Source organism: Pongo abelii, chromosome 12 (assembly GCF_028885655.2).
Source record: "Pongo abelii isolate AG06213 chromosome 12, NHGRI_mPonAbe1-v2.0_pri, whole genome shotgun sequence".
Lineage (NCBI taxonomy): Eukaryota > Metazoa > Chordata > Mammalia > Primates > Hominidae > Pongo > Pongo abelii.
In genome coordinates this window covers 120,149,908-120,176,361 of record NC_071997.2, presented here as the reverse complement: position 1 = coordinate 120,176,361, position 26,454 = coordinate 120,149,908, and the positions used below count along the sequence as shown (strand labels likewise).

The window sequence follows — 26,454 nt, the reverse complement described above, 5'->3', positions numbered from 1 at the left end:
CCCTGCCCAGCCTCCCGCAGCGGGGCTCGCAGCCGAGACCCAACGTGCTGCGCCCGGGGCCCCTGGCCGCGGAAGGATATTTCACTTTGTTTACCTCCCCGGCCGGGCGAGGGAGCTGCGAGGCCGGTGCTGGCGCCCCCGGCACGCAGTTGCAATGGCAGCGGCGCGGGGAGCCGCCCGAGGACGGGCAGCGGCGGGGCTGATTGATGGGCGCCCGGCGCAATGAGGGGGGCCCGGGCGGGGGCGGGGCGGGGCCGGCTCTGGGCTGAGCCAGTCGCGGGGGCGGCGGGGGGGGCGGAGGCTCCGTGGAAATGTGTCGGTGACATTGAATGGGGAGACCGAGCGCGAGCGAGGCGCGCGCGCGCACACGCGCACACACGGCCCCGCTCGCTCCGAGATCCCCGGCCACGTAAGTAACTATTAATACCGCCTCGCCGGGGGATGCGGGCGTGCTGAGCGCGGGGATTGGCCTCGGGCACCGTCGGCCGTCCCCTTTAATTTTTAAATACACGGTCCCCTCTTTTCTCTGGGGGGGGGCAAGCAAGAAATCAAAGAAGGAGGAGACAAGCCGTCAATTTTCTCCAAAACAAACCTCACCGGGCAATTTGGTCTCGGGGTAGGGGGAGCCGGGGTGATTGCAAATTATTCCAGGACGAGATCCAGTTCTCCAGCGGGAGAGGGGCAAAGAAACGCCGCGCGTTGGAAGGGCCAGGGACGCAGCTCCGCTTGCAGCGCCCGCAGGACCCCCGCAAGCTCGTGCCGGAGAAATCGCAGACCGCCGATCTGTCCTCGTTCTGTCCTGCACGTCTGGCTGCATTCGGAGGAAGACTCGGGGCGCGAGCGAGCGGCGACAGCATGAGCCTGTGCTGACCTCCGCGCGGCGGGCCGAGCCCAGGGCTTTGTCGCGGTACCTGCGCCCAGCCCGCGCCGCAACTCTGTGCTCAGCTTTTGCAATCTTTTGTTGGCAACGCTGACCGCTCCAAGTTAAATGCTCCCTTGCAATTTTTCTTTTTTTTGTTTGTTTGTTTAATTTTTGGAGAGCTCGCGATCTTGGAAAAGCCTCAGACGCCATCTACAGTTAAAACGTAGGTAACTGCTCTCTCCCGCACCCCCCCTTACACGCCCCCCACCCTTTCCACCAAAAAAAGGGGGTGCAGCGCGGATTCTGGCTGCCGTGCGTCGCCAGCCGGTAGACCCGTGCTTGTTTCCTTTCTCTTTTTGTTTGGCTTCTAACGCGTTGGGACTGAGCTGCCGCCGTGAGCGCCCCGAAGACTGCACAAACTACCGCGGGCTCCTCCGCCCCGTCTGCGATTCGGAAGCCGGCCTGGGGGTCGCGTCGGGAGCCCTGGCGCTGCAGCTCCGCACCTTAGCAGCCCGGGTACTCATCCAGATCCACGCCGGGGACGCACACACAGAGTAACTAAAAGTGCGGCGATTCTGCACATCGCCGACTGCTTTGGGGTAACAAAAGGACGCGAGTTGCCTGCCGACCGAGGACCCCCGGGAGCCGGGCTCGGAGCAGACGAGGTATCCGGCGGCGCCCATTTGGGGGCTTCTAACTCTTTCTCCACGCAGCCCCTCTCCTGTCCCCTCCCCTCTCGCTCCGTTTTAAAATCAGTGGCACCGAGGCGCCTGCAGCCGCACTCGCCAGCGACTCATCTCTCCAGCGGGTTTTTTTTTGTTTGTCGTGTGCGATCCTCACACTCATGAACATACACAGGTCTACCCCCATCACAATAGCGAGATATGGGAGATCGCGGAACAAAACCCAGGATTTCGAAGAGTTGTCGTCTATAAGGTCCGCGGAGCCCAGCCAGAGTTTCAGCCCGAACCTTGGCTCCCCGAGCCCGCCCGAGACTCCGAACTTGTCGCATTGCGTTTCTTGTATCGGGAAATACTTATTGTTGGAACCTCTGGAGGGAGACCACGTTTTTCGTGCCGTGCATCTGCACAGCGGAGAGGAGCTGGTGTGCAAGGTAAAGGGGCAGGGGGTTGCTTTTTGTCTTTGGAAGGGGCCTGAGAGAGCGGGAGGGCGCCAGGCCCTCGAGTCTGGGAGAGGGAGATTCGCGGGATAATTACCGTGGCCTTATTAAATGGGTTTATTTATTTATTTGATCAGGTTAGACAAGTTGCGAAGTTTTTACACCGTTTCAGACAATGGGGCGGGCTGCAGTGGGGGCGTTTCGGGGAGAGCCCGGGGAGGGGAGGGCGGCGGGACTGCGCGGGGGCCACGGACACGCGTGCACCGAAGACTCCAGGAGCTCTCTGCGCGAGGCCGGGTCCCGCTGCCCGGGGGGGATTTCTTCCTGTGTCTAGCACCCTCCCCTTCCAACAAGGATTAGGGAATCCCCCGGTAATTTTAAGACTGATGACTTCGTTCCTTTCGCAGCCATTGTTCTTAGCAGCGGGCAGGTGTTAAACCTTTGTTCCGAAGGTGCCCTTTAAAACAGACACACAAAGGTGCCCCCTCCGGCTGCGCCCAGGGGCCCAGCGCAGGGAAGGAGTTTACAAAGACCTTTCTTCTGCCTGGAGCCTTGAAAGGAGGATTGGGGTGGAAATCAAAGCCGGAGCACTTTCTGGTGAATAGTGAATGCTTTGGGTCTTTCTCTCTGGTCTTGGTCTCTCTCCCTATCTCTAGACTTCCCTGCCTGCTCATGCCACCTCTTCCGTTCCCCCCTGAACACACACCTTTGCCTGTAAGGTTAAGAGGCTCCCGTTTGGAGCCCTAGGGATCCGCAGTGGTAATACCACTGCAATGGACACTTCGGTTTCCTTTTTTGTCTTTAACCCTGAACAGTGACTGGTTTATGTATATGTGTGTCTGTGTATCTTTGTGTGCACGCACCGGGCCCCAGACAAGTGGATGAGGGGCGAAATAGTTGCAAAAAAGAAAATAACTACAATAGAGTATACTACTACCCAGAATTGGACATAGATCAAGGATTCATTGTCACTTAATTTTAGATTTGCTGTTTTTTTTTTTTTTTGAGGGGGTAAGGGGAGAGTGGGGGACCCATTCTGCCTTTGAAATGGTCACTGGGCACGGTTGTGCTGCAAATAACACATCGCGCTTTTGCCATTCACCACAGACTACTTTGTGGACTTGCCTTAATTCATAGTGGACTGGAGTATTTCATTGCAAAATTTGGGTTTAGTGGAGATCTCCAGTCAGTTTTGCGATTGTTCAGTTCAGCCCTTAGGGGGAAATCGGAGACTCTTTAAATGTTGTCCTTTGCTTGTACTGAGCATTTGGTATTTTGCATCTTCTCTAAGTTATTGAGACCCAGAGCAACTGTGCCCGGTTAACCAAAATTCAGTAGCTGGATTGAATTCTCAGAAGTCTGCAAGGTTGCACAATAGGATAGTCATCCTTTGAAATGAATGAATTCCACAGAACTGCCACTCTTGTATGAAATATGCACAATCACCCAGCAGTGAATATTTTCATTCCTTTTGCTCAACTTCAGTACAGCATTTTAATATTTTTCAAAGGCTGGAGATGCTTTTAAGTATAGAGACTCTGCAGCCAAATTCTGCAGGGGCATCTGGCTGTTACTTCTTTGTTTAAAATCAGAGGTGACTCTGGCCTCTGCTCATTCTTTCTCCAGATTTTGCAAGACATATTTCACTTTGGGCTGACCTTACAGTGTCATTTGCAAACTTGTGCTCTGGCCTCAAATTGGACTTAATCTGCTGGTTTAGTTATTGCAAAGATTGAATCAGCCCCTCACCAATTACAGTGTGGCTGCAAGTGGATTTAAGTGCAGTATCATTGTTCTGCTTGACAGAGGTCATCCCTTTAAGACACAGCAGCTTCTGTTTTCCTGACTTTTTACCATAGATGATGTGGGTGACTTCTTATGCAAGCATAGTTGTGTATCTCCTAAGAAGCTCCAAGAGAGTTTTATAAGGCTGCTTCTCTGAACTGCCCCGAGAGATATATATGCTGTGGTTTCTTAGCTTACGTTAAGGCTCAGTGAAATCTACACATTGAATCCGGTTCCTTTTGGTGTCTTAGGATAGAAGATTCATGTTTCCTAGCTGTGTGTTGACCAATGAAAAAATTCTTTGTAAAAACAGATAAAATGTAAAGATGCTAATTATTATAGGGGACTGTGTAGAGAATTCCATAGGACACTATTTGGAGGAATAGAGATTCCAGAGTCATTTAAACAAAATAATCGAGGCTGCTTATTGTCTCCATGTGCTTACTTTTGCTAGATGAATGAAGGCGCTTTAAGGAGTCTTTGACTGTATGTTTTCATGCATATACTGGTAGCTACTGTGCAGATTGACATACTTACTATCTTGGCAGAATGGGTACTTTTTTTTTTGCAAATGTTATTAATGATGGCCTAATCTTACTGCCTTATCTGAACTGTCACATTACATAACCAAGGCTCCAAATTAAACATGTAAAGAAGCTGGCACCAGGCTTGTGGCTTGATTTTGCACGTGAAGATGATGGTTTAAATACCAGTCCAAGCCCCTAAATGCCCCTGATAGCTACTAATAAAAGTTTGGCTCCTTCTCATATGGGAAAACATAAGTACTTATTTTATTTTTCATACTCTGTCCACCATCTTGGAATTTGGTCTCTTCTACAAAATGTATGGCTACATTTGAAGCTGCCACAAATATGTTAGTTTTTTAAAAAATTCTGTCTCCATTCAGTTTTTCAGCAGTGGAGCAGGGTAATAGGCTAAAAGTGCTGAGCAAAAGTCACCTTTTATGTTTTTGTAAATGCACCTGGAAACAGGAAGTAGATTATAAATAATCATAACTCTGTGAGCACTGGCGACAGAAGCTGCAACCTGGTATTTCAGAACACATCATCTTCATTATATAATGCAGTGTTTACGTTAGCCACTGCAAAGCTTATTACTCCTTGAAATTTTTGAGGCTTCCCCGGGTTTCTGTTCCCCGCAGTCAGGGTGTTAAAGTTGATTCAAGCATTTCAGATTCCTAATTGAACAGGCCTCTTAGGTCACTGCTCTTGGGTCATCATTTGACAGTATCAGTGTGTGATTTGTGGTCTCTGGAGATGTTGAAGTATTCTTTCTTAAATTCTAGGTTATAGTGGCAGCAGCTGTGCCGCTTTTCTGAGATGCCTCATTATGGTTCATTCACAACATTACTGTTAACTTTGCTTCCTTGGCCGGGTTAGCAGCAACTCTCTTGAGGTTTTACATCCCTGTTTGACTCACAGATTTTGTTTCAATTTTTTGAAGCTTAGAGCAACTTAACTCATGGATTCTTAAATAGCAGTCTGTGGCCTTGGATGGGCTTCAGAAAGCCCGTGAATCCCCTTAAAATGAATCCGGTATTGTGCATGTATTTGAGAATGGGCATTGTCAGCTAAGAGGGAACAGAGCTTTTGTCAGATTTTATGTGACATCAGGACCCAAAAAAGGTTAACACTGTTCTAAATCAACATCTTCATTTTATGAAGAGGAGGGAGGTCCAGTAACCCTAAGCTCTTTATCCATCTCATCCAGATTATTGGTGGCAGGGCCAGGATTAGTGCCTCAAGGTTGCCGACTTCCAGTCCGGCATATTTCCTACCACACTGCAAAATGATGATCAAAGAAAGTATGCTCTAACTAGTGAAAAAGCGATTTAGGCAGCTAAATCATTGTGAACTGATAGCATGCAGTGTATTGTTAGGGCGTTCCTGCCTTAGATGCTTTCCAGCGAAGCTCACCCACGCATGCCCCTGGCTCACGCACACACTGAATAGATTTATCTTACCCACATCCCAGGCAGATAGAAAAACCACATTCCAGACCCAGGGACTTGTATTCCTGATTTAGTGGAGGTCTTGAAATGAATGAAAGCGCTTTTTATATAACCTCAAAAATTCTCTGTAGTGTTAATTTCTGTTAGGTCTGTTTCAAAAGGTATTGATGGTGCCTTTTCTTTTTAAGCAATCCCACAATGAGTTGGCATTTCGCAGGCTAATTTTGATTCATAGAAAATCATTGCATAACTGGTTCATTGAGTTAGATATCTGTGGAGGGAAGAGAGGAAGAAGCAAGGCTGCTTCCCTATTCAGAAGGATTGTATCTTATTCCTACCTCTGCCACTGGGGGCTTGAGTTTTGGCTCATTCTCTGAGCCTCAGTTTCCATATCTGTAAAATGAAAGTATTGAATTAGAGACCATTAGGCAAAAGCTAGCTATTTATTCTCTTAGTTGCTCATGTGTTGTATAATGCCTGTTTATGTGCATTTCTTTTCTTTTTTTTATTTTTGAAGGTAAATAAAGTGTGGTTGATGTCATTTGAGGTGGATCACTTTCTCTCCAATTTTGCCTTAGTTCTGTAAACACGCAATTGGGCTAGAGACAAAAATAATGAAAATTATTATTTGTGTACCGTATTACATTTTGCAAAGCACTATCACCTTCATTTTCTCATATAATCCTTCTAACACTGTGAGTCAAGTATCAGTTTCCCGTGTTATACGTAAAGATTTGGAGGCTCCGAGAGGTTAAGTGACTTGTTCAGTGCCACACAGCTGGTAGGAGGCAGGGCCAAGGTGGTCTGGGTCCAAGTTCAGCATATTTTCTGTCATCTCAAAAGCCATGCCTGTGGGAGGTGCAGCATTCTGTGTTTTGGTTGTACAAGAGGCACTTCTGACTTTGGTCTTACTGTTAATCCTGTCGTAGGTGTTTGATATCAGCTGCTACCAGGAATCCCTGGCACCGTGCTTTTGCCTGTCTGCTCATAGTAACATCAACCAAATCACTGAAATTATCCTGGGTGAGACCAAAGCCTATGTGTTCTTTGAGCGAAGCTATGGGGACATGCATTCCTTCGTCCGCACCTGCAAGAAGCTGAGAGAGGAGGAGGCAGCCAGACTGTTCTACCAGATTGCCTCGGCAGTGGCCCACTGCCATGACGGGGGTCTGGTGCTGCGGGACCTCAAGCTGCGGAAATTCATCTTTAAGGACGAAGAGAGGTAGGTCTCATTCCTGTCCGGACCTGGGTACTGTGATGGACTGCTCCTAACAACAGCTTCCTAGAAAAGTCTTGAATGGACATTTTTTTACTGTCTGTGGTCCACATGAGGGGAAGGAATCTTAGGAGGGCAAAAGGAAGTGAATATTGCAATTTTCAAGTGTTTTGGGAAAACAAATAGCTACTATTCTAAAGGTGTCATCCGGTGCTTAAAGGACAGGTACCAGGATATTCTGTGACCCAAGGAATACGTATGATTAGGTGTCTTGAATTCTGAAGGTGGCTGCAAACCTCTTTGACATTTTCGATGCCAGTAAAGGCAGGGCCTTGAAAATTCTACCTGCAGAACACTCAGCACCCAGAATCAGTCATTTATAATTCATTCATCCATGCACTCATTCAGTAGCTCTTACCTAAGCTTATATTAGGTATTAGTCACAATTCTCAGTACTATTAATATCTAGATGAATTAGATAGCCAACGGACCTATAAAGGAAATGCTACAAGCTCAGAATAGAGGTCCGTGCTGGGTGGGATGAGAACTGGGGTGGTGGGGACATGTCAGTTCTCCCTAGGACTTGGAGAGTCAAGGAAGGTTTTATAGGGGTGATTTTAGAGGGGTGATTTTGGAGCCAAGACTCGAAAGATGACTGTATTTCAGGAAATGTGGGAAAGACCACATTCCAGGTGAGGAAACTGCTGATGCAAATGCATGGCACTGCAGAGGTCTTGGTTATTTGAGGAGACAGCTGGACAGGATGCAGGCAACTGGGTTATGCCATTAACTCATTACCTTCTATTTAGCAGACCCTGCTGGGGCCCTGCTTTCTCTCCCAGCCGATTTTGATTTTAAGAACTCCTTCAAGCCCTTTTTTTTCTTTTTGAGAATATGAGTTTAGAGGGACAGAGGCAACAAATCTATATTCATTGCTCACCGTAGTTCCTGAATGAGGCTCCACATAACGTGGAGACCAGCTCATATCTTGATCTTTGCTTGTGAATGCCTTTACCTTTATTAACAAACTGAGAAGGGGCAGCTGTTGGAAGATCTAGAGTGTGGAACCACATTTACGTTTTCTCTTCCGCTCAGATGCCTCTGCCTGTGGAGCCTGGAGATGTTTCCCTTGGTTTTGCCTTTGATACCCTCAGTGATCTTGGATTGGTCCTTCGTCTGTTTCCACCCTCCCTCTACCAGCCCTCATATTTCTCCTTCTGTTACCTTCTGTATGCTATATTGGCTCTAAGGTCTTTTCAATTAATAATAAATTGGCGTATGTGCTTCTTCGAATATTCTCATTTAGAAGATGAATATATGTTGACCCCCAATGATACAGACAAAGGTATTCTCTCCACCCTTCTATGTTCCACCTTTCTTGGAGATTTAATAACTGCACCTACAAAAATAAGAGGTCATATTTGTTTAGCTCTTACCATAAGGTTAAACTTTAATTATCTCTCCCTATTGGAGAAGTGAATATCATCATGTCCATTGTATAGATGAGAGCTCCGAAGTGCAACGTGGTGAAGTCCCAAAGTTACGGACAGGAAAGAGCAGAAGTAAGGCCACATTCACCAGTAAGTCAGCTCTCAAGAAATTCATTTGTCTGCCAGAGGGTATGGGGACGGCAAATGCCCTCTCTCGCAGGGATCTGTGTTTTTAAGTGTCGTCTTTGATTGTGTTTCCATAGGGAGGAACTCTCGGGCACCAACGAGTAGAAGGAATGGCCTGTTCAGGGATAGGACCCCCATAGTGAATACATGTTTGTGCAAATGAGTAGAGCAGGGTGGAGGTCCCCAAGTCGTAGAACATGGGAACAAAAGTGGACCCGGAGGTTGCATAGTCTGTGTGGCACTCTCTTGGTTTGCTGCCAGGAGGCAGAACTCCAGAGGTGAGAGCACACCCCAGTGCACACAGCTAGCTAGGAGCCAGTGAAGCACAGCCAGGCCTCACCTGGGCTGTGGAGGGCTTTTACTCCCACCCAGCCTTTGCTTCTCCTTTATGAGTGTGTCGTCGCACAGCCAAAATCCTTGATGTCCCAGGACCCAGGGAAGAAGCTTCCAACCTCAGGAGTGTGTGCCTCTGACATTCTGTCTGGAAATTATGTTTGACTTTGGCGAAAGAGCATGACCCTGTCCAGAGATAACCAGAAAGGAGTATCCAGTGTGAATGTGAAACCAAAACAATTGCCTAGAGTAAACATGTCAAAGCAAAATCCTTTTTCATTTTCAAGAGCATTTTCCAAGGTAAAAAGAGAATGTAAGGGACTGTAGGGAGCTGGCCTATATAGTCACTACAGCATGGTGGCATGTGTGATAGCCCCATTGGCCATGCAGCCGTGTTGCCCCATGGGCCAGCCTTGAGGCTGATGCCCTGTAGGACTTTGGAGAAAATGATAACTCCTCCATCTGATCAGTGAGGTTACTTGGCCTCATGGCAAGGTCACCCTGCTTGCTTAATGTTGCACAGCCAGTCTGAGGGTGCAGCCAGCCTAGAAATCCTGTCATTTCATCCAGAGCTCTTCTTCCAGCCCGAGTCACATGGAGGTCCCAGTGGGCTTGCCTTTCAGGAACATGACAAGTATCTGTCTGGGCAGCTCTGAGAAGGTCACTTCTGTTTTCAAGGACATTTTGAATGTTCTCAGCAGTAGCCGATTGATTGATAAAGAGCTTTTTTGTTTTTCTAAAATCCCACTATCAACTTTTTGTGAAAGGGGAATCATGCCTAGTCACCTTTTTCTTCTTGTTGTTTTGTATTTTAACCTCTTGATTCCAGAATGTGAAACTTCTGCTTTTTGTTCCACAATGTATTTCTCCTTCTCTGCCTCCTGGCAGCACTGAGTTTCATGGCAGATTCTCTTTTATTTGGCCTGCATGGTGGCCTACATGGAGCACATCGCCAGCACTTCCTGAGGGAAGAGTGTGAGGCCAAGTGTCAGGGGCCCAGGACCTCACTGGCTCCATGCTTGCTGCTGGGAACTCTCATCTTCCATCCTAATTGCATCACTTTTAGTGGAGCTAAAGCTTCCTTCTCCCTCAACAACATCGCAAGTGTAAGGAAGCGATGGGTTAAATTTTCAAGGCTTTTGGAAAGCTAAACCACGGAGTTAATGTCTGTTTTCTAACTTTTTGGGCATTGGTCCCACGGTGAAAAAGCAAAGAAGCAAATTTGGGAAGTGCTGCTTTCTTCATCTTCTGACCATCACACACCTCTTTTGCGCATCAGTCTTCTTCTCAGTGATGTGCTTCTTGAACTCTGGTGATCTGGAAAACGATCGAAAGTGCAGGCTTTACGTATGAAATTGGCTGAGGCCCACCTGGTGCTGAACAAGACCTGCCTATGGGCTGACACCTTATGCCTAAAGTTTCGATCGTGTGCCATCTGGGACTCTGCATCCATGGCCATCCACGGAAACGTTCCTAGTGGAACTGGCAGCGCCTTCAATCCAGTCCCCCACTGGTAGCTTTGCAGGCAGACACGGATGATGCCCAGCGTTATGTTTAGACCTGATGCCAGTGTGCCTTGTGCTGCTGGGTAGAAATGGCAGCAGCTCAGAGTCTTCTGTTTCCATTTTACTTTGATTTGAGTTTTAGGTTTAACTTCTGCCTCTTCTTAGCTACCTGATCTTGGATAAGTCATTGAATGTTTCTAAGCTGTGGTTCCTCAAAGCAGAAATAATAATGGCATTCCTGTCGGGCAGTTGTGAGGGTTAAATGAGATGATTCTGTGACTCACCGGGCAGGGCAGGCACTCATGAAGGGACAGCTGTTCCTAGAGTCATTGATGAAATAGTACCATTATGGGAGAGCAGTTCCCAGGACTCAGTGGGTTCTTGAAGAATTAAGTCACTCGCTTGGGCAGCCTATTCTGTGAAGAGTGGCACCCTTGTGATATAGGGGTTCAGATTTAGGCCACATCCTCTTCTCTGTTTGGTTTAATTATAATCATTAAGTTAGTGCCAAAGGTCAAGTGCGTCTGGTCTGGAACCTGAGGCTCAGAAAGGCCGGACTGACCATATGTGCACTGGAGTAGGCGGCCACAGGCACGTGTAGGGAGTGGAGGATCGTACCCCACCGTGCCTGAACGAGCTTCTGTGTTGCAGGCCTTGGACTGCTGCTTCTCCTTCGTTCTCAGGGATGTTTGTGCAGGGCAGAGCCTGGTTCTTTTTGTTTATACTGCTGGAAAGGAAAACCTCAGGGCCCAGAGGCATTGAGCAGCATTTTGAGGAAGTTAATCTCCAATCCCAGTTGAACTCACCTGGCCACACCCTGTGCATCCACAGTTCGTGTAGTAAAATCTCAGATGGTCTGTGTGTAGTAGCAGCCACCCTGCCGGTTAGGGCTCAGAATCTGATAGAAGGCAGTACTCACATCCCCAAAGTGCGTGTCCTGTGCACTCCGCCTCCCCCTCTCTGCTGTGGCATTGGGGTGACCTGCTTGATCAGTCTATTCTTAGAAGCCCCATGTTTCAAGCCCCTCCAATTCCATTGTAATTCATGGGAAGGCCTGAGCTTGGGAGAAGTCCTGTTACTTCTATGTAGAGTCACAGCTGCTGTCTGGATTCCAATCCCTCTTCTTGCACTTCTTAGGAAAGGACCTTGAAAAATTACCTAAGCTTTGTGCCCAGATTGCCTCATCTGCAAAGTGGAAATAACAACAAGGCTTCCATCATGGAATTAAATGTATTAATACAAGGGAGCCCAATGCTTAGCACACAGTCAGCCATCAGCAGATGGGAGCTCCTACCTAGCGCACAGTCAGCCATCAGCAGACGGGAGCTCCTACCTAGCACACAGTCAGCTATCAGCAGACGGGATATCCTGCTGACGGAAGCCTCCTCTGCACTCAGTGTCGCTCTGTGGTCACAGGGCCAGTTCCCTGGCTTACTCAAGATGCGAAGAGCCCTTTGAGCAGGTGCACCCTTATGCTGCTCAAGGAAGGTGGGTGGGGCCTTGTTCCCACTGCGCTTCCTGTTTGCTTTTGCCCACTGGATTTCTCTCTGGGTTCAAGGCTTCCTGCCATCCCTCTGCCACTCTCTGCCTCCAGTCTCAGTTCAGTGTTGACATTTCCTTGCACAGAAGGACCCCATGTGAACTGAGAAACATGCCTCTTTACATGTTTCTTCTTTGGGTAGAAGATCTTTATCTCTTGATGTGACAGGTTTCATTTCCTCCGCTTTGTGGAAGCCGGTCAGTACCTGCTTCAGCAGGGTGGAAGCTGCGACTCTTTGCAGGAACTCAGTGGCCCGGGGGCTTTCAGTATCATAAACGCCACCTGCCCAGATTCACAGACCTGTGCCTCCCTGTGGGGTGGAGGCCTTTCTCCTTCCCCCACCGACAGAGGTCAAGGCACTCTTTCTCAGCTCTTAGTATCTTTATTGGCTCTTCCTTCAGATCTGCAAGTTGCACCCGCCTCCATTGAGGTCTCAGTATCTAACAGAGTACAGAGGGCAGGCATCGAAGCCCTGGAGACCAGACTCAGCTTTTCTTTCATTAAAAGCTGTGTACATTTTTTCAAGATGTAGGCGCTTTGTATTTTGGGAAAATACCTTTCGTTTTTGCTTTGAAGGAAACAGAGCTCCTGCAATTCCCTTATTTAGGAGAAACCCCTTTATGTACTTGAGGTATTGCCAACCCTTGGGGAAGGCTGGCGAGCTTCCTATTCCCCAGGGTGGATCAGTGATCTCTCTCCCATAGCACTCCCTTTCCTCATCAGAGCTCATCTCCTACTATATTCTGATGGTCTGTGTGTGCATCTGTAGACTATCCTTGTTCCCTGCTGGGAGCTTCCTGGGGACATAGGCTGTCTCATGTTCACTGCTCCTGGAACAGGTTGGGCCTTGCTATTTGTTGATGGAATGTCTCCTTTTTTGAGTGGGAGTAGCTCAGATTGGATTCTAATGACAGAAAGAGAGAGGCAGGGGTAAGTAGAGTATTGGCGTCTAGGTCATTGCCTGGAATCAATGGGAGCCCAGAAAACTTATACATCCCCTATGGAGACACCTTTTCAAAGAGAGCTATTTTCAAAGTTTCCCATCAAGTGAGAAATTTACCCATCATTTCCCTTTTAATTTAATGATTTATGCAGAAGTGACATTTATTTAAGACATTGTTTTCAGTGTCTATGGCAGGCTGTAATTTTATTCATGAAGGGCTTTTCTAATCACAGTTAGAGAGGGGAGAGCTTCCTCCAGGTTCCATGCTTATAAGTAGACGAAATAGTAGGTATTCTTCAGCAGGATTTCTTGCTGGGCTGCTTACTGCTTGTACTTAGTAACTAGTTGATGGGCTAGTGTGGGTCCTCAAGCAAACCGAGCAGAGGCACAGTGGTCAGATTTTTTTATTACTCCATTTAGCCCTATGGTCTTAGCCTGCCTTCTCTGAAATCATGAGAAGAGACAATGTATTAATATGTTAAGTGCCTGGCACAGTGCCTGGTGCACTGCAGCTACTTGAATACATAGCCACCATTATTGCTATTGGGCATCCTCTGATGTCATTGAGCCTCATAACCCAACAGCCTGGAGATTCAATTATTTATTTATAATTGAATTTATTTATTTATAATTGAATTTATTTATTTAACAAATATCTATTGAGCACCTATTATGTGCCAGGCACTATTCTTGGTGCTGGGGACACTACAGAACCCAGTGAGAGAGAAACCCTGTTCTCATGAGACCTACATTTCAATGAAATAATATCTAGGGCCCACCATGTGTTTTACCCATAACATGTGATTCACAAATTTAATTCTAATTAACTACCATATTAAAATTAATCAATTTAAACCCAATGAGTAAGATACTCTTATTTCCACTGTTTTACAGATAAGAAAATTGATCCTCAGAGTCTAATGGCCAACCAGTGGCAGACCTGGGGTTGGTATCCAGGCCCCTGGCTCCAGAGCCCAAGCTCTCAAATACTAGGTTGTCTCCAGGAAATAGACAACAGGTGAAATACCATCTCTTATGCCCATCCCTGAGAAAGAATTTTCTCACGCAGTTAGGCAACAGGTGTGCACCAGGAGGACCTGACTAGCCAGGGTCAAAACTCGGCTCGCGACTTGGTTTTCCTGAGCAGGCATGGACTGGGCCACCAATGAGCCAACCCTGCGGGCAGTCCTATGTCCTGTTGTTCCATTCTGTGGGGTTTTTTTTGTTTTGTTTTGTTTTTGTTTTTCCCCAGGGAACTATACAATGGGCTTCATTTCTTTTTCTATCCCCCATGCCTAGCACTGGACTTAGCAGCACTTAGGAATGTGTGACCATTGATGCCGTGGATATACAAATAGCCCCTTATGTCCCAGTGGCATGAATATCATAAGAAAAATCAACTAGCCATATTGACAGTGGAATGCAGTGGATGGAAACTCATTTTCAATGTTTTTTTCTACTCAATACTCTTGGGAGTTTCTCTAAATCATGAAACCAAGTCCAGTCTATTTGAAATTTCTTTGGACTCTAGACATTGCATTGCTTAAGAAGAGTCTTGCCTAGATGCCCTGAACTCCAGATAGAATATTGGAGTTGGGGGATCTTAGATATGGGGGTCATTCTATCTCACAAACATTTATTAAGCACCTACTCTGTCCTACAGTGCTAGGTGTTGATGGTACAGGAATCAGTACAAGGGAGTCCTTGCCTAATGGATGTAATCATTATTCAATAGTTATTTAGCTGTAAGCATTATTTAACAGTTCCAACAGTGGAGTACGGTGTGGAGAATGGTCACCTCCAGGAGGTGATGAGCTCCTGCACGAGGTTGGCTTGAGTGCTGTAGTAGGGATGGGGAGGTCCCAGAAGGCATGAGTCAAGCCAGAGGCACAAAGAGCCATGTGTGGGGAGAGCTGTGCTGCTGGAGGGTCCCCTGTGCCAGGACAGAGATGAGGCTGAATCCAGGGCCTGAAAGACACACCCCTCACCTCCAACTTGACCTGAAGCCCAGAAGGAACCATTGAAAGGTTTTTCTGGATGGCAGGGACAGGTTTGTGATTCCAGAAGTATTTGTGAAGGATGGACTGGGTAATAGCAGCCGGGCATGGGTTCCAGGAAGAAGTGGCTCAAACTGAGACTGTGGCAGTGGGATTGAAGAGTTGGGGGCAACAAGTGGGGGTTTAAACCTGACCCTTTTATCTTTACAAAAAATGAGGAGGAGAGTGGGCTTACTCAAGGTCTCAAATGTGTTAGTGGCACAGCCAAGAGCAGGACCCAGGTTTTTCGACTTGATCTCATTCATTACGTGTCTAAGCGCACATCTCCACAAGCCTGTGTGGGGCTCCCTGTCAAGTGCAGCATCCCCGTCTGGCCCTGTGAGTGGGTGCAGAGATGCACTCACAGGCCTCCCTGAGCTCTGTGAACTCCCACCCCACACCTGGAACAAGACTGGGAAAATTCCGGACCCTGAAGCACTCCTAAGCCACCGGTCAGGGCAGCAACACCACCGCTGGGTGCCCCTGGCCAGCACTGAGCCTGGGGAAGCTTTGCGGAGAGGCCGATCCACTGATATGGGGGAGGAGGGATTCTTCAGGAGCCGTGGCTTAATGTCTCAATACAGAGAATGAAAGGAGCATTGCTGAGGAATTCCTGTCAGCATGGCTTCCTCTTTCTTGGGTTTCCCTTTCTGTTCCTATGGCGACGGGATGGACTTCCTCTGCAAAGCCCCTGCGGCCTGCAGGCTGTGCTTGTGTGGTGTCTGCATGGGGGCGTGGGAAGGTGTTCAGGTACAATGAGACTCCCCTGTTCATCCAGGCACCATGGATGGGAGTCAGGGGCAGGAATGTGCACCTGCATGCGGACAGGGCAGGGGTTCTGTCGTGGCCGGGTAGACGGCACTGCAGAAAACCCCTGAGTATTTGAGTCAGATTGGGTTTCCCATCCCAACTGTGCTATTTCCAAGCAAGTTCTTTCATCTGTCTCTAAGCTGCTGTAGTCTCCTGCATCAAATCGGTGTGGGCACACCCACCTTCCAGATTGTGTGGTGTTGTAAGGTCACAAGAGGCATATTCTCTCCCTATATATAGATATCTCTCCCTCCACCACGATGCCCTGAGATGCTTGCCCTGTGGCTCACGTGTTGCTCTCCCTGCTAATTTGTGAGCCACTTGAGGTAGGAGTTGGGGTGGTTCACTGACTCTACAAGACCTGGTGCAGAGGTGGCTCTCAGAGGTGACTGTTGGAAAAGTCTGTGCATACATGAACCAAAATTAAATGAATGACAATTTATTTGGCATCGTTTAGTGGCCTGTGAAGTTCTAATGCGGCGGCCAGGCCGGCATGATGGTGCCAATGGTACCAGGTGGTTCTTCCCAGGCCCTTGGTAGCAGTCGCCCCGGGTGGGACCCTGGCTTTCACAGATGGGCTGGCTGTCCAGAGTACTTTTTCAGTAACAGTCAGGGCAAGGTCAGATCTGGCAGCAGCTGACCTTTTCACTTGACCCTTAAGGCTATCTGGACCGCCTGACCGGACGGCCTTCGGTGACTTCTCTGGATTTCACTGACCTTAGGCCGCCGGACTTCCCATCCCTGCCAGGCCCACTTTGTCTGGCTGAACTCCCAGCTCAGCCCCACCCTGGCCCACCCTGTCCTGATCTCTTCCTGCCAGGAGCCCACGGTGCTGTTTAAAGATTGAAAAGCACGGCGTGATTTGCTTGTGGAGACTATTTTTGATCTTGTGGATCAAGCACTAAACCTGGAGTTAAAAACCGGGGTTTGAATCCCAGCTCTGCCACTGGCTTGCGAGGTGGCCCTGGACAAGTCACATCTACTTTCTGTTACCTCAGTTTCTTCATCCAGTAAATGGGCAGGTCTAGCCACCTGTATCTACCTCATGAGCTATAGCAGTTAGCTATGAATGGGATGGTTTTGTACCAGATCTAGTGCTGAATGAACTGCACCAGATTTGTCCCCATCATCTCAGGGTCTCCCTTTAAAAGTTTTTCTTTCTTTAGCCCTAAGTAAATCAGTGATTTTAGTACTAGAATGTATTTTGGAAAGGGCAATGGCATTAGATTCCAGACGTAGATTCAGAGCTCAGCTTCTTCAGTTTCTCTGTGTATGGCTTAGGGCATTTAATTCCTTGTGCCTCAGCTTCCTTATATATTAGGAAGCATACATATATCATACTTGTGTTTTACTTTGTTTTGAGAAATAAGGATGCAAGCTGTAATAATCTCAGCATCTTATAGATGCTTTACACAGTTTCTATTATTGTTACTATAATTATTATTAGGATATCATATGGTGTGTTGTAATCACTAGAGATTAAGAATTAAAGGAACTTTAAAATCTGGAATTCTGAAGTTAGACTAGCCCTTTTCAGGCCCTGTAGCTATTTGTTCTTATTTTACAGAAGGGAAACTGAGGCCAAAAGAACCAGGGGCCACACTGGTAGTTCACCTTAGTGGCCCAAGGGAGCTATGGAGCCTGTGCTGAGAGTGGATGGGGGTGGGGGGGAGACTTGGGGCTTTCAGTGCCGACCTGTGCTGCTCCACAGATGCTGGGAGAGGAACCACACCCTGCTGGTTTTGGCTTCCTCACCTGGCACCGGGATCCGGTGACACAAGGCCTGGCACTGGGCTGGGTCGTCATTGAGTACACAGGCTGCCTACGTGTAAGCCTTGTTCATTCAGCAGGTTGAGAGCAAAGCAGGCTGTTCTCTTCCTATGCCAGGCACAGTTTGCAAAAGGCCTGCAGGGATCCAGCTTCTCTGGCCAAACCAATCCTGCCCCAGGCTGGTGGCTGGCAGGGAGATGTCTCTTCCCCTGAGAAGTTACTGGAGATAACCATTGTCATTTACAGCATTTTAGTCACAAAAATTGCCGCCACCCTCTACCCCTTGTCTCTTTGGGGAATGTTTATTCTTCTCGGACTGTCTCTGGTACCACCACTTCCAGGAAGCATATTCTGATTACTATAGTCAGAACTGAATAAAGTAAGGGGACTGGGCTGGGCACAGAGCTGGGAAAAAGCATTCCAGCCCGGGGGAGGAACAAGTGCAAAAGACCCAGGAAGGAACGAGAATTCCCATCTACTGCCGTATGCTGGGGACTTGCATTTCATGCTTCCTCACTTGTCTTCTTCACTAGGCTTTGGGTTGAGGGTGGGTGCGAAGGTTCATTCTTAATAATAAGATCGATAATTATTGTTGCCACCAGTTTTTTGCAGATCTACCATGCTAGGCTCCTCAGTAGATACCGTACTTGCATTATTACAATTAATTCTCACAAAAACTGAGAAGGTGGGTATTACTTGTCATATCTGTCTCCCCAGTGCCTAGTTGGGGAACTCAAGCAGAGTAAATGCTCGGTAAATGTCTTTTACATGCCTGCATGACTAGTGGGACATTTGAATTACTAGGTCCACAGATGCTTCTGTTGGTTTTTATGGAAATCAGCTCCTTTGCCTGGAAAATTCATAATGCCCAGACTGTGAGGGGACGTGAGCCATTGCAAGACTGTTCATTCATTTCTGTTCCCATTTCTGACATATGCTAGAGCCCCACCAGGGACTCCCCATACACATTCTTGAGACTCGTGACTGGCAGCCCTGTTTCCCAGAGGAGGGAGCCAAGGCCCAAAGACCTTCAGCAGCCTCCCTGCAGTTACACAGCAAGTCCACAGTGACCAGAGCTGACACTCATCCCCGCCTGTCGGACCTCCCTCCATTCTTCTCTCGTGGTATGCATCCTGAAAGGTCCTCGTTGAAAGACGTAATCCAGACCAGTTGCCTCGACCCTTGCCTAGAAGTTTTGTAAACAAGTTCACAGTGTTCTGAGAAGGAAGCAAGGTCAAAAGAATGACCTACCAAGGCCAGCAAGCCTGCATCTCCTCCTCATCCTTTCTCCCAGCTTCTCTTTTCTTTTGCCCCTCTCCTGCCTGGGATGCAGATTCTCCCCTAGAGAAAGAGCAGGCTCCTGCCCCAAGGATTGGCTGTCCCCTGACACTGGGGAAGCACATGTACAGCGCACCTTGATGGAACCTAGTGAACTGAGCAACCCTGGTGTGGTTTCCTCGGCCAGCTGCTTGAGTAGGTGGGGTCAGGCCTAAGAAAGGTGAGCGCCCAGCCACTGCTTCACCTTGCCAGCCGTAGGAGGCTACTCAGACTCTCTGAGCATTAGGCTCATTGTCCATGAGAAAAGGAATCATAGTACCTACCTTGGAAATGGATCTCCTAAACTTTAAAGAGACTATATGTGTAAGTGCCTCGCATGCATTAGGTACATAGATGACATCTGCCATTTGGTACTTTGTAATTTTCAGGGCCTGATCTTGAACCCAGGGCTCTGTGGCCTCAGGACACTGCTTTGCTCTCTGACTTGGGCTGGTTTTTGTGGTTGTCCTTCTGCAACATGTGCTGAACCAAATGTGACAAGCAGACCTGGGCCCTCCCCACTAAAACTTCAGCCTCTGAAGGAAAGGAGCACGAAGTGTTGGATAGATGAGCTTAGGGGCAGCTGGTATTTGCAGCATGTGGGATGGTCTTTTCATTTTATTCTCAAATTCATGAAGTATCGGGCCTGGATTCTGGGTGCTCATCTTGAGGTAGGAAAGGTGAAAGGTGAACTCCAGCTTGGGGGAAGGCCAGGGTTAGTGGACAGAGTGGAGGCCTTAACCATTTTCTGAGGCTTCCAGAAAGAGGGGTTAGGATGCTTTGAATGTGGGGACACCTGGGGGCAGGAGGAGGTGAAGGAGACTCGGAATCTAAAATTGTGACCTGGAAGGGGATAGGAATGGAAAAGGGCCTCAGATTTGGTCAGAGATGCGACAAAAGTGAGCTGACACAGTTGGGGAAGCACAATCCGGGTGGGGAGACACTGTGGCAAAGGCCTCAGAAGGACTGGGGTCAAGCAGGGCATGTGAGGAACAGCGAACAGGCTGGGATGGAGTGAGAGGGAGTGTGGCCCAAGAGATGGTCGAGAGTCCCTTGCACGAAAACCTTGAGGTGGTGAGCTCTGCACCCTGACAAGGCTGAGCCGGGAGAAATGCAAGTTCCTGTAGTCATATCTCCCTCCCACCTTTACTGACAGATGCCTGATATCCCCACCCCCTTATCACTATGGGAGATTCCTTGATGCTGTCATTTACAAAGTCCATCCTCTGTAGAGCTCTCATTGACTGCCACTAAACCCTGGCCAGGTAGGCAGAGCACTGGACCTTGTTCCTTTCCCGGTGAGCGGACTGAAGCTCCCCCTGGGGTCGACAGCAGGACTGTCCCTGTCATTGATGGATTGTGTATCTGCTCTGTGCCAGGTACTCAAGGTACAGCAGCAAACTTAAGTGTTGTTCTCTGCGTACAAAATGACATCAGCCACATGCCCATGGGCTCTTGGAGGTGGGAATTGAGGTGATCATCCTGAAATGATCACCATAATGATACATAGTAAATCATGAAATGTAAATGTACAATATCTCCCATGCTGAAAAGAGGAGGAGGGTGTGCTCCGTAATGTAGGATGGACAGGATCAAGTTTAATAACCTTCATTCGAGCAGAGACAAGACAAAAGTGAGCTGTCGCACAGTTGGGGAAGCACAATTAGGGCAAGGGGACACTGTGGCATAGGCCTCAGAAGGACTCGGACCAAGCAGGGCATGTGAGGAACAGCAAACAGGCTGAGATGGAGAGAGAGGGAGTGTGGGCCAAGAGATGGTCGAGAGTCCCTGGGGGTCACCCTGCAGCCGTGACCAAGCCCTAGGCCTCCACCTGGATGAGCTGCATCACCACTGCAGGTTTGGGGCAGAGGAACCTGGGCAAAACCTGGGCCCTTTGATACCAAGATCCATGCTTGTTCCACTGGACCGCCCCTTGTCCCACAGATGGGAGAGCTTGTTTTTCTTCTTACTATTATTTCCACAGTTGTAATTCTTTCCATAGCTATTCTGCTGCTAAAACAGTGAAATTGGAGATGAGGAGTCTGGTTTGCGCTGGGTGAGAATGGGGTAGAGGAAGCTGTGGAGAGAACTCACCGTGCCTGTGGTTCGAGATCCCTGCCTTCCTCCTCCCTTCCTCTGCCTGTTGGGTTTCACCTTTTCACTAGCTGCATCTTGACAGCTAGTAAGTCTCATGGGCCAGCTCCACCTGCCACCTTAGATTAGGAAATGCAAAAGGACAAAAGAGATTTGTTTTTAATCAGCTCCATTCCAGATTAGCACATGTAGACCCTTCTTGTTTTTGTAGAACATTAGCTATAGGCACAGACGAGTATGTATTCTATAGATTATAATAGAATGTGGGTGAGCACATAAAAAAGGGAGAGATGGGTATTACAGAATTCCAGAATGATAAAACTGGCAGAGACTTTAAGACTGCCTTGTCCAGATGTTTGCATGACAGTGTAAATATACTTAATGCCAATGAAGTACACTTAAAAATGGTTTAAGATGGTACATGTTATGTTGTGTCTATTTTACCACATAATTTTTTTTTTAAAGACTTTGTTGTCTAGTGCTCCTCTTTAGGTCTGAAAAACAGAGAAGTTGAGTGACTCAGCCATAGCCACACAGCAGGTGAGAGACAGAGCCTAGCCTGGAAACTGCCTTCCTAGCTCTTAGCCCAGTGCCTTTTCCCATGAACACAACTATTGTTTGTTCGTTGGTGGAAGTTAATATGGAAAGCAGTCACTCCTTGAGCTTTGAACTCCTGTAATCCAAATATGAGGTCTTAGAGTCAACCCAGGATTTCACCAAACCTTTTGCTATAGAGAACTCCCAGCAGCAATCTTTTGGTTAATTTGAACCTTTCCCTGCTTCTATGATTCTTAGTGGCTGTGGTGATCACGCTGAAAGGCTAAGACCTTCAGGCAGACGGAGAAAGAGAAACAGCAGGAGATGGACTTGAGTCACAACCTCTGACTTATGACCCAATGTGGTTTTTCCAAGCTCTTTCTTATTCAATGCTTACTTGAGCTTTTTTTGCACTTCGGGGCAAACAGGGCAGATGCTTGCATGTGCGCTTGCATGTGCGCTTTTGAGATGAAGGAAGTACGTGATGTGAGTGAGACGGCCCTTGTAGATGCTGTCTTAATCCGAACTCCAACTCCTCCCCATCCCTCCTCACCTTCTCTGCAAGCCTCCAGGGGTGTGATGATGGGATAGATTAACTGAGTTTTTGAGACCCAAGGACTACCTGCAACTCTGTGAGGCAGTGCCCTAGCCAGGAGAGTCGGAGGAAGATTTCAATTTTGAGCACAGGAAGGTAGTAATTCCTAACTTTCCACTCAAAGAACAGTAGGGCAGGAAAACAGGAATTCTTAGGAGGCCCCTGAGCTAAGGAGAGGAGGCTGGTCTAGGAGCTTGGGGCACTGGGTGGAGGAAGCTCTCAGTGACTTTCACCGTAGCCTTGAACAAGTCACCGCGCATCCCGGCCCTCACAGTGGATTAGGTATAGTTAATGATAAGAATTCAACTCACTTCGAAAAGTATTTCCTGAGCACTTAATTTATGTCATACACAACGATGACATCAGATCTTACTGTGTAAGGATGCGTGCTGGGTTCCAGGCAGTTTAATGCAGGATTTCTTAGCTCTTTTCTTGAGCATACCCTGGAGAGTCCTACTTTCCTGTCAGCAACCACAATGGACCTTAAATGGCAGGGAAAGACTGGGGGTAGGATGCCTAGTTTGAGAAGGATCTTGGGCTCATCGTTCTGTTCACACACACCCTACGCATGCAGACACGTGGGAAATTGGAATCACAGATGTGCACAGGCAGAAGATGTGGGCGACCTTCGTCAGATGTTAGAACCTGGTCAAGGACAAGGCCTTGGGGGTATGAGGGGCAGGACAGAAGACAAAGGCAGCAGGAAATCTGGGAAAGAAGATGGTTTTGTTTTTCTTTTTTGAGACAGAGTCTCACTCTGTCACCCAGGCTGGAATGCAGTAGTGCGATCTCAGCTCACTGTAACCTCCGCCTCCCGGGTTCAAACGATTCTCCTGCCTCAGCCTCCTGAGTATCTGGGATTACAGGTGTGTACCACCACGCCCTGCTAATTATTGTATTTTTAGTAGAGATGAGGTTTCACCATGTTGGCCCAGCTGGTCTTGAACTCCCGGCCTCAGGTGATCCACCCACCTTGGCCTCCCAAAGTGTTGGGATTACAGGTTTGAGACACTGGGCCCGACCAGGGAAAGAAGATGGTCTTGATATGAGGGTGTCAGCCTCAGAAGGACCAGGTGATAGGAGTCCACTCCTGCCTGAACATTCCCTGCTTCCTGCCTGGTCCTAAAGAGAGGCACCTGGTATAGCAGAAAGAGCAGCAGCATCAACTTAGGAAGATGTGGGATCAAGTCTTCTCCATTTCCCAGCTAACAGGTTTGGGGAGGTTACCCGAACTCTCTGAGTCTCTATATTCTCATCTGTAAAATGGGATATTAATATCCTACGTGTCTAATACAAAGGGCTGTAGTGAGGCCAAAATGCAAGTAAGGTGAAAGGTCTTTGTGGACTGTTCTGTCATGTTAGTTACAAGTCTGCCAAAAGTTGTAGACAAAGCTGTGGGCTTCCTGGTTGGTTAGATCTCGGTTTGAATTCTGTGGTGCCCTATCGTTATGCAAATGTGACTTTGAGAAAGCTACTTAATCTCTTGTTCCCTCATCACAGGGGTGATGACAATGTGATTCATGGTTCGCTAAGGTGCTCAAGGTTTGAGCTCCCCAGTGGATTATCAGCTGCATGAAAAGACCTTGTCAGTCTTGTTCACCCATGTGGGTGTCCTCAGCCCTGGAATAGTAGCTGGCAGCTAGAAGGTGCTCAGTGAGTAATGTTTGGCTGGTCAGATGAATGCATGAATGAATGAATGTGAATGAGGAGTCTTCAGAAACACTATAGTTGGATATGTTATGATGCTGGTGGTAACGTGTCTCTGAGCACCCTCAGGAGCTTATGTTTTCCTCCTTTCTTACAGGACTCGGGTCAAGCTGGAAAGCCTGGAAGACGCCTACATTCTGCGGGGAGATGATGATTCCCTCTCCGACAAGCATGGCTGCCCGGCTTACGTAAGCCCAGAGATCTTGAACACCAGTGGCAGCTACTCGGGCAAAGCAGCCGACGTGTGGAGCCTGGGGGTGATGCTGTACACCATGTTGGTGGGGCGGTACCCTTTCCATGACATTGAACCCAGCTCCCTCTTCAGCAAGATCCGGCGTGGCCAGTTCAACATTCCAGAGACTCTGTCGCCCAAGGCCAAGTGCCTCATCCGAAGCATTCTGCGGCGGGAACCCTCAGAGCGGCTGACCTCGCAGGAAATTCTGGACCATCCTTGGTTTTCCACAGATTTTAGCGTCTCGAATTCAGGATATGGTGCTAAGGAAGTGTCTGACCAGCTGGTGCCGGACGTCAACATGGAAGAGAACTTGGACCCTTTCTTTAACTGAGCTCATGCCCCACGGAGACTTAGCAGGTACCAGGAGTGAGCGAGGGCAGCGGAAAGGAGTTCTTCCAGGGGACACAAATTGCCTGGCTGAGTAGCAAGAAAGACACTCACACTCTTAAGTTTCTTGGTTCAGAGCGGGAAAACCTTCAAGGAGCTGACTGACCACGTAGTATGGGGGCAAGAGGCGTGGGATGGGGATTGGGGTGAGATGGATGGGAGCCCGCTGGAGCTTGTCTTCCCTAACATAGCCTGGGAGACCACCCCTTGCCACTTGGGCCACTTCCGCCTACCCCACTTTTCATTTTGTTCCAAAATAGTTGCAGATCCTGACAGAATCAAAACTCTCTGCCTCAAACACACATCCTGGCATCGCACTGTTAGCATTTAACTTCTTGTTAGGATTCAGGGAAGGAACAGTTGGCCAAGAAATTTTTTTCTTTTAAACAAGCCAACCACCTAGCTGGTAATTAATGAGGTTCACTTAAAAAAAAAAATTCGGTGCACACAGACTGACATGAAACCTGGGTGCTACACTAAAAGAAAACAAAAGTCCAGTTTGTGTCTCTTAATCGCTCACTTCAACTCATTTCTTCTAAATAAACTATTTAATATCCTGGTCAGGAAATGACATGTTAATGCTTTGCTCCCTGAAGGGGGAAAAAAATCTGTCCTTTAACAAGCTATTCTGCTTTGTGTCAATTGGTTCGTGGCAGGAAGCTATTAGAAGTCAAACGTCCAGATGCATTACTGCTATCTTAGTTTAAAGGGGGAAAGAAAAGGGAAGAAGAAAGGAAAAGAGAAATCCAACTCCTTTTTCACGTTTTGCTTTTGAACAATGAGGGTTTGTGTGACAGGCATTCCTCTTTGCTGAGATGATAGCAATGGCCTGAGATTTTAGCAAGCTCCTGGAGTCTGACGCTTTTGCAGTACTCTGATTGCAACTAAACATTTGTCTTTGTTTTATTAGAAACTAGTGAAACAAAGCAGGTTGTCCCACATGTATAAAATACAGGGCAGCTATTTAGTTTTCTTTTACGGAGAATGATCCTTTTGGCTTGTAAGGCCCTCTGGTTTGGACAAAAACCCTCAGTAGAGACAAGCGGGAAGGATAATTAGCTGAAAGCTATGATGATATAAATAAAAACAGCTCTCTATCCCAATACGCACCTTTGTATTTTCAAGAACTCTTCTATTTATTAAGGAAAATGTCACATTGTGATGTATTAAGCCAGTACTTCAATTACGGGTTGACTTGGGATGACATATTACATGCTGTAGTTAACATTTATAATTTTTTTTCCTTGTTTGAGTATTTCTGTCTCTGAAATAACCTTTTACTTGGCTTTTCTAGATAGCTTTATTTGATTTTGAGTGGCAAAATGTTTTTTATTACGGCTTTTCTATTGCTGTATGATACAGAACTCTTTTGGCATAAATATTTGTGTTCCCAGTACCTCACTTGTTCGGATTTGACTGCCTGTATATGTTTTGTGAAATGGTCCTGTTTTTGGGTAGGTGACACGTGGACTCTAGTATGTAAATGTTACTTGAATCTGTGCTTCATAATAGTGTGTGGCATGTATGTGCAGACTCTTGGATGCTTTATGCCTGCGCAGCAGGAGCCCTGTCCTCACGTTCCCAGGAGGGCGGCTTCACCCTTCGTAACCAGGAGACAAGGCGGCCATGGATTTGCCCTTGATTCTATTTTGCTAATGGAAGATATAAAGGAGAGAAGGTTTTTTTTTTTAACATTCTGAAGATGGTGCTGTGTCAAGAAGGACCTTTTTTTCTTCCCTCTCCCCTGTTTTTTAAGTACCTTGGAGGAGGAGAGATTGGTGACATGCATGGTGGGGATCTATGGCCTCTGGTGCTTTGTCCTGTATTTGGTTTAATGTTCTTGTCCTAATCTCTTCAATCAATAAAATTGTGCGTATTTAACTAAAATGCTGGAGTCTAGAAAATGATGATTTTTTTGCCACCTGTGCTTTGTGGTCAGCACACACCAAGCAGAAGCTCACATCTTCTTACAGGCATTTGCTGTAAGCCACTGCTTACAGGGTTGAGTCACTGCTACTACTTTTAAGACATGGAATCTCCCTTTCATCATATTGGGGTGTATGCTGTCCAATCT

At 47.6% G+C, this 26,454-nt stretch overlaps 1 protein-coding gene across 1 annotated transcript; it reads left to right on the top strand.

The window, feature by feature from the left end:
- The first annotated feature begins 537 nt into the window (after nt 1-537).
- Nucleotides 538-26,267, top strand: TRIB2 (tribbles pseudokinase 2). Its single transcript, NM_001133130.1, is given in 3 exon segments — nt 538-1,976; nt 6,669-6,961; nt 23,856-26,267. Coding segments are annotated over 3 exon segments (1,032 nt in total). The 5' UTR covers nt 538-1,706; the 3' UTR covers nt 24,325-26,267.
- The last annotated feature ends 187 nt before the right edge of the window (nt 26,268-26,454 follow it).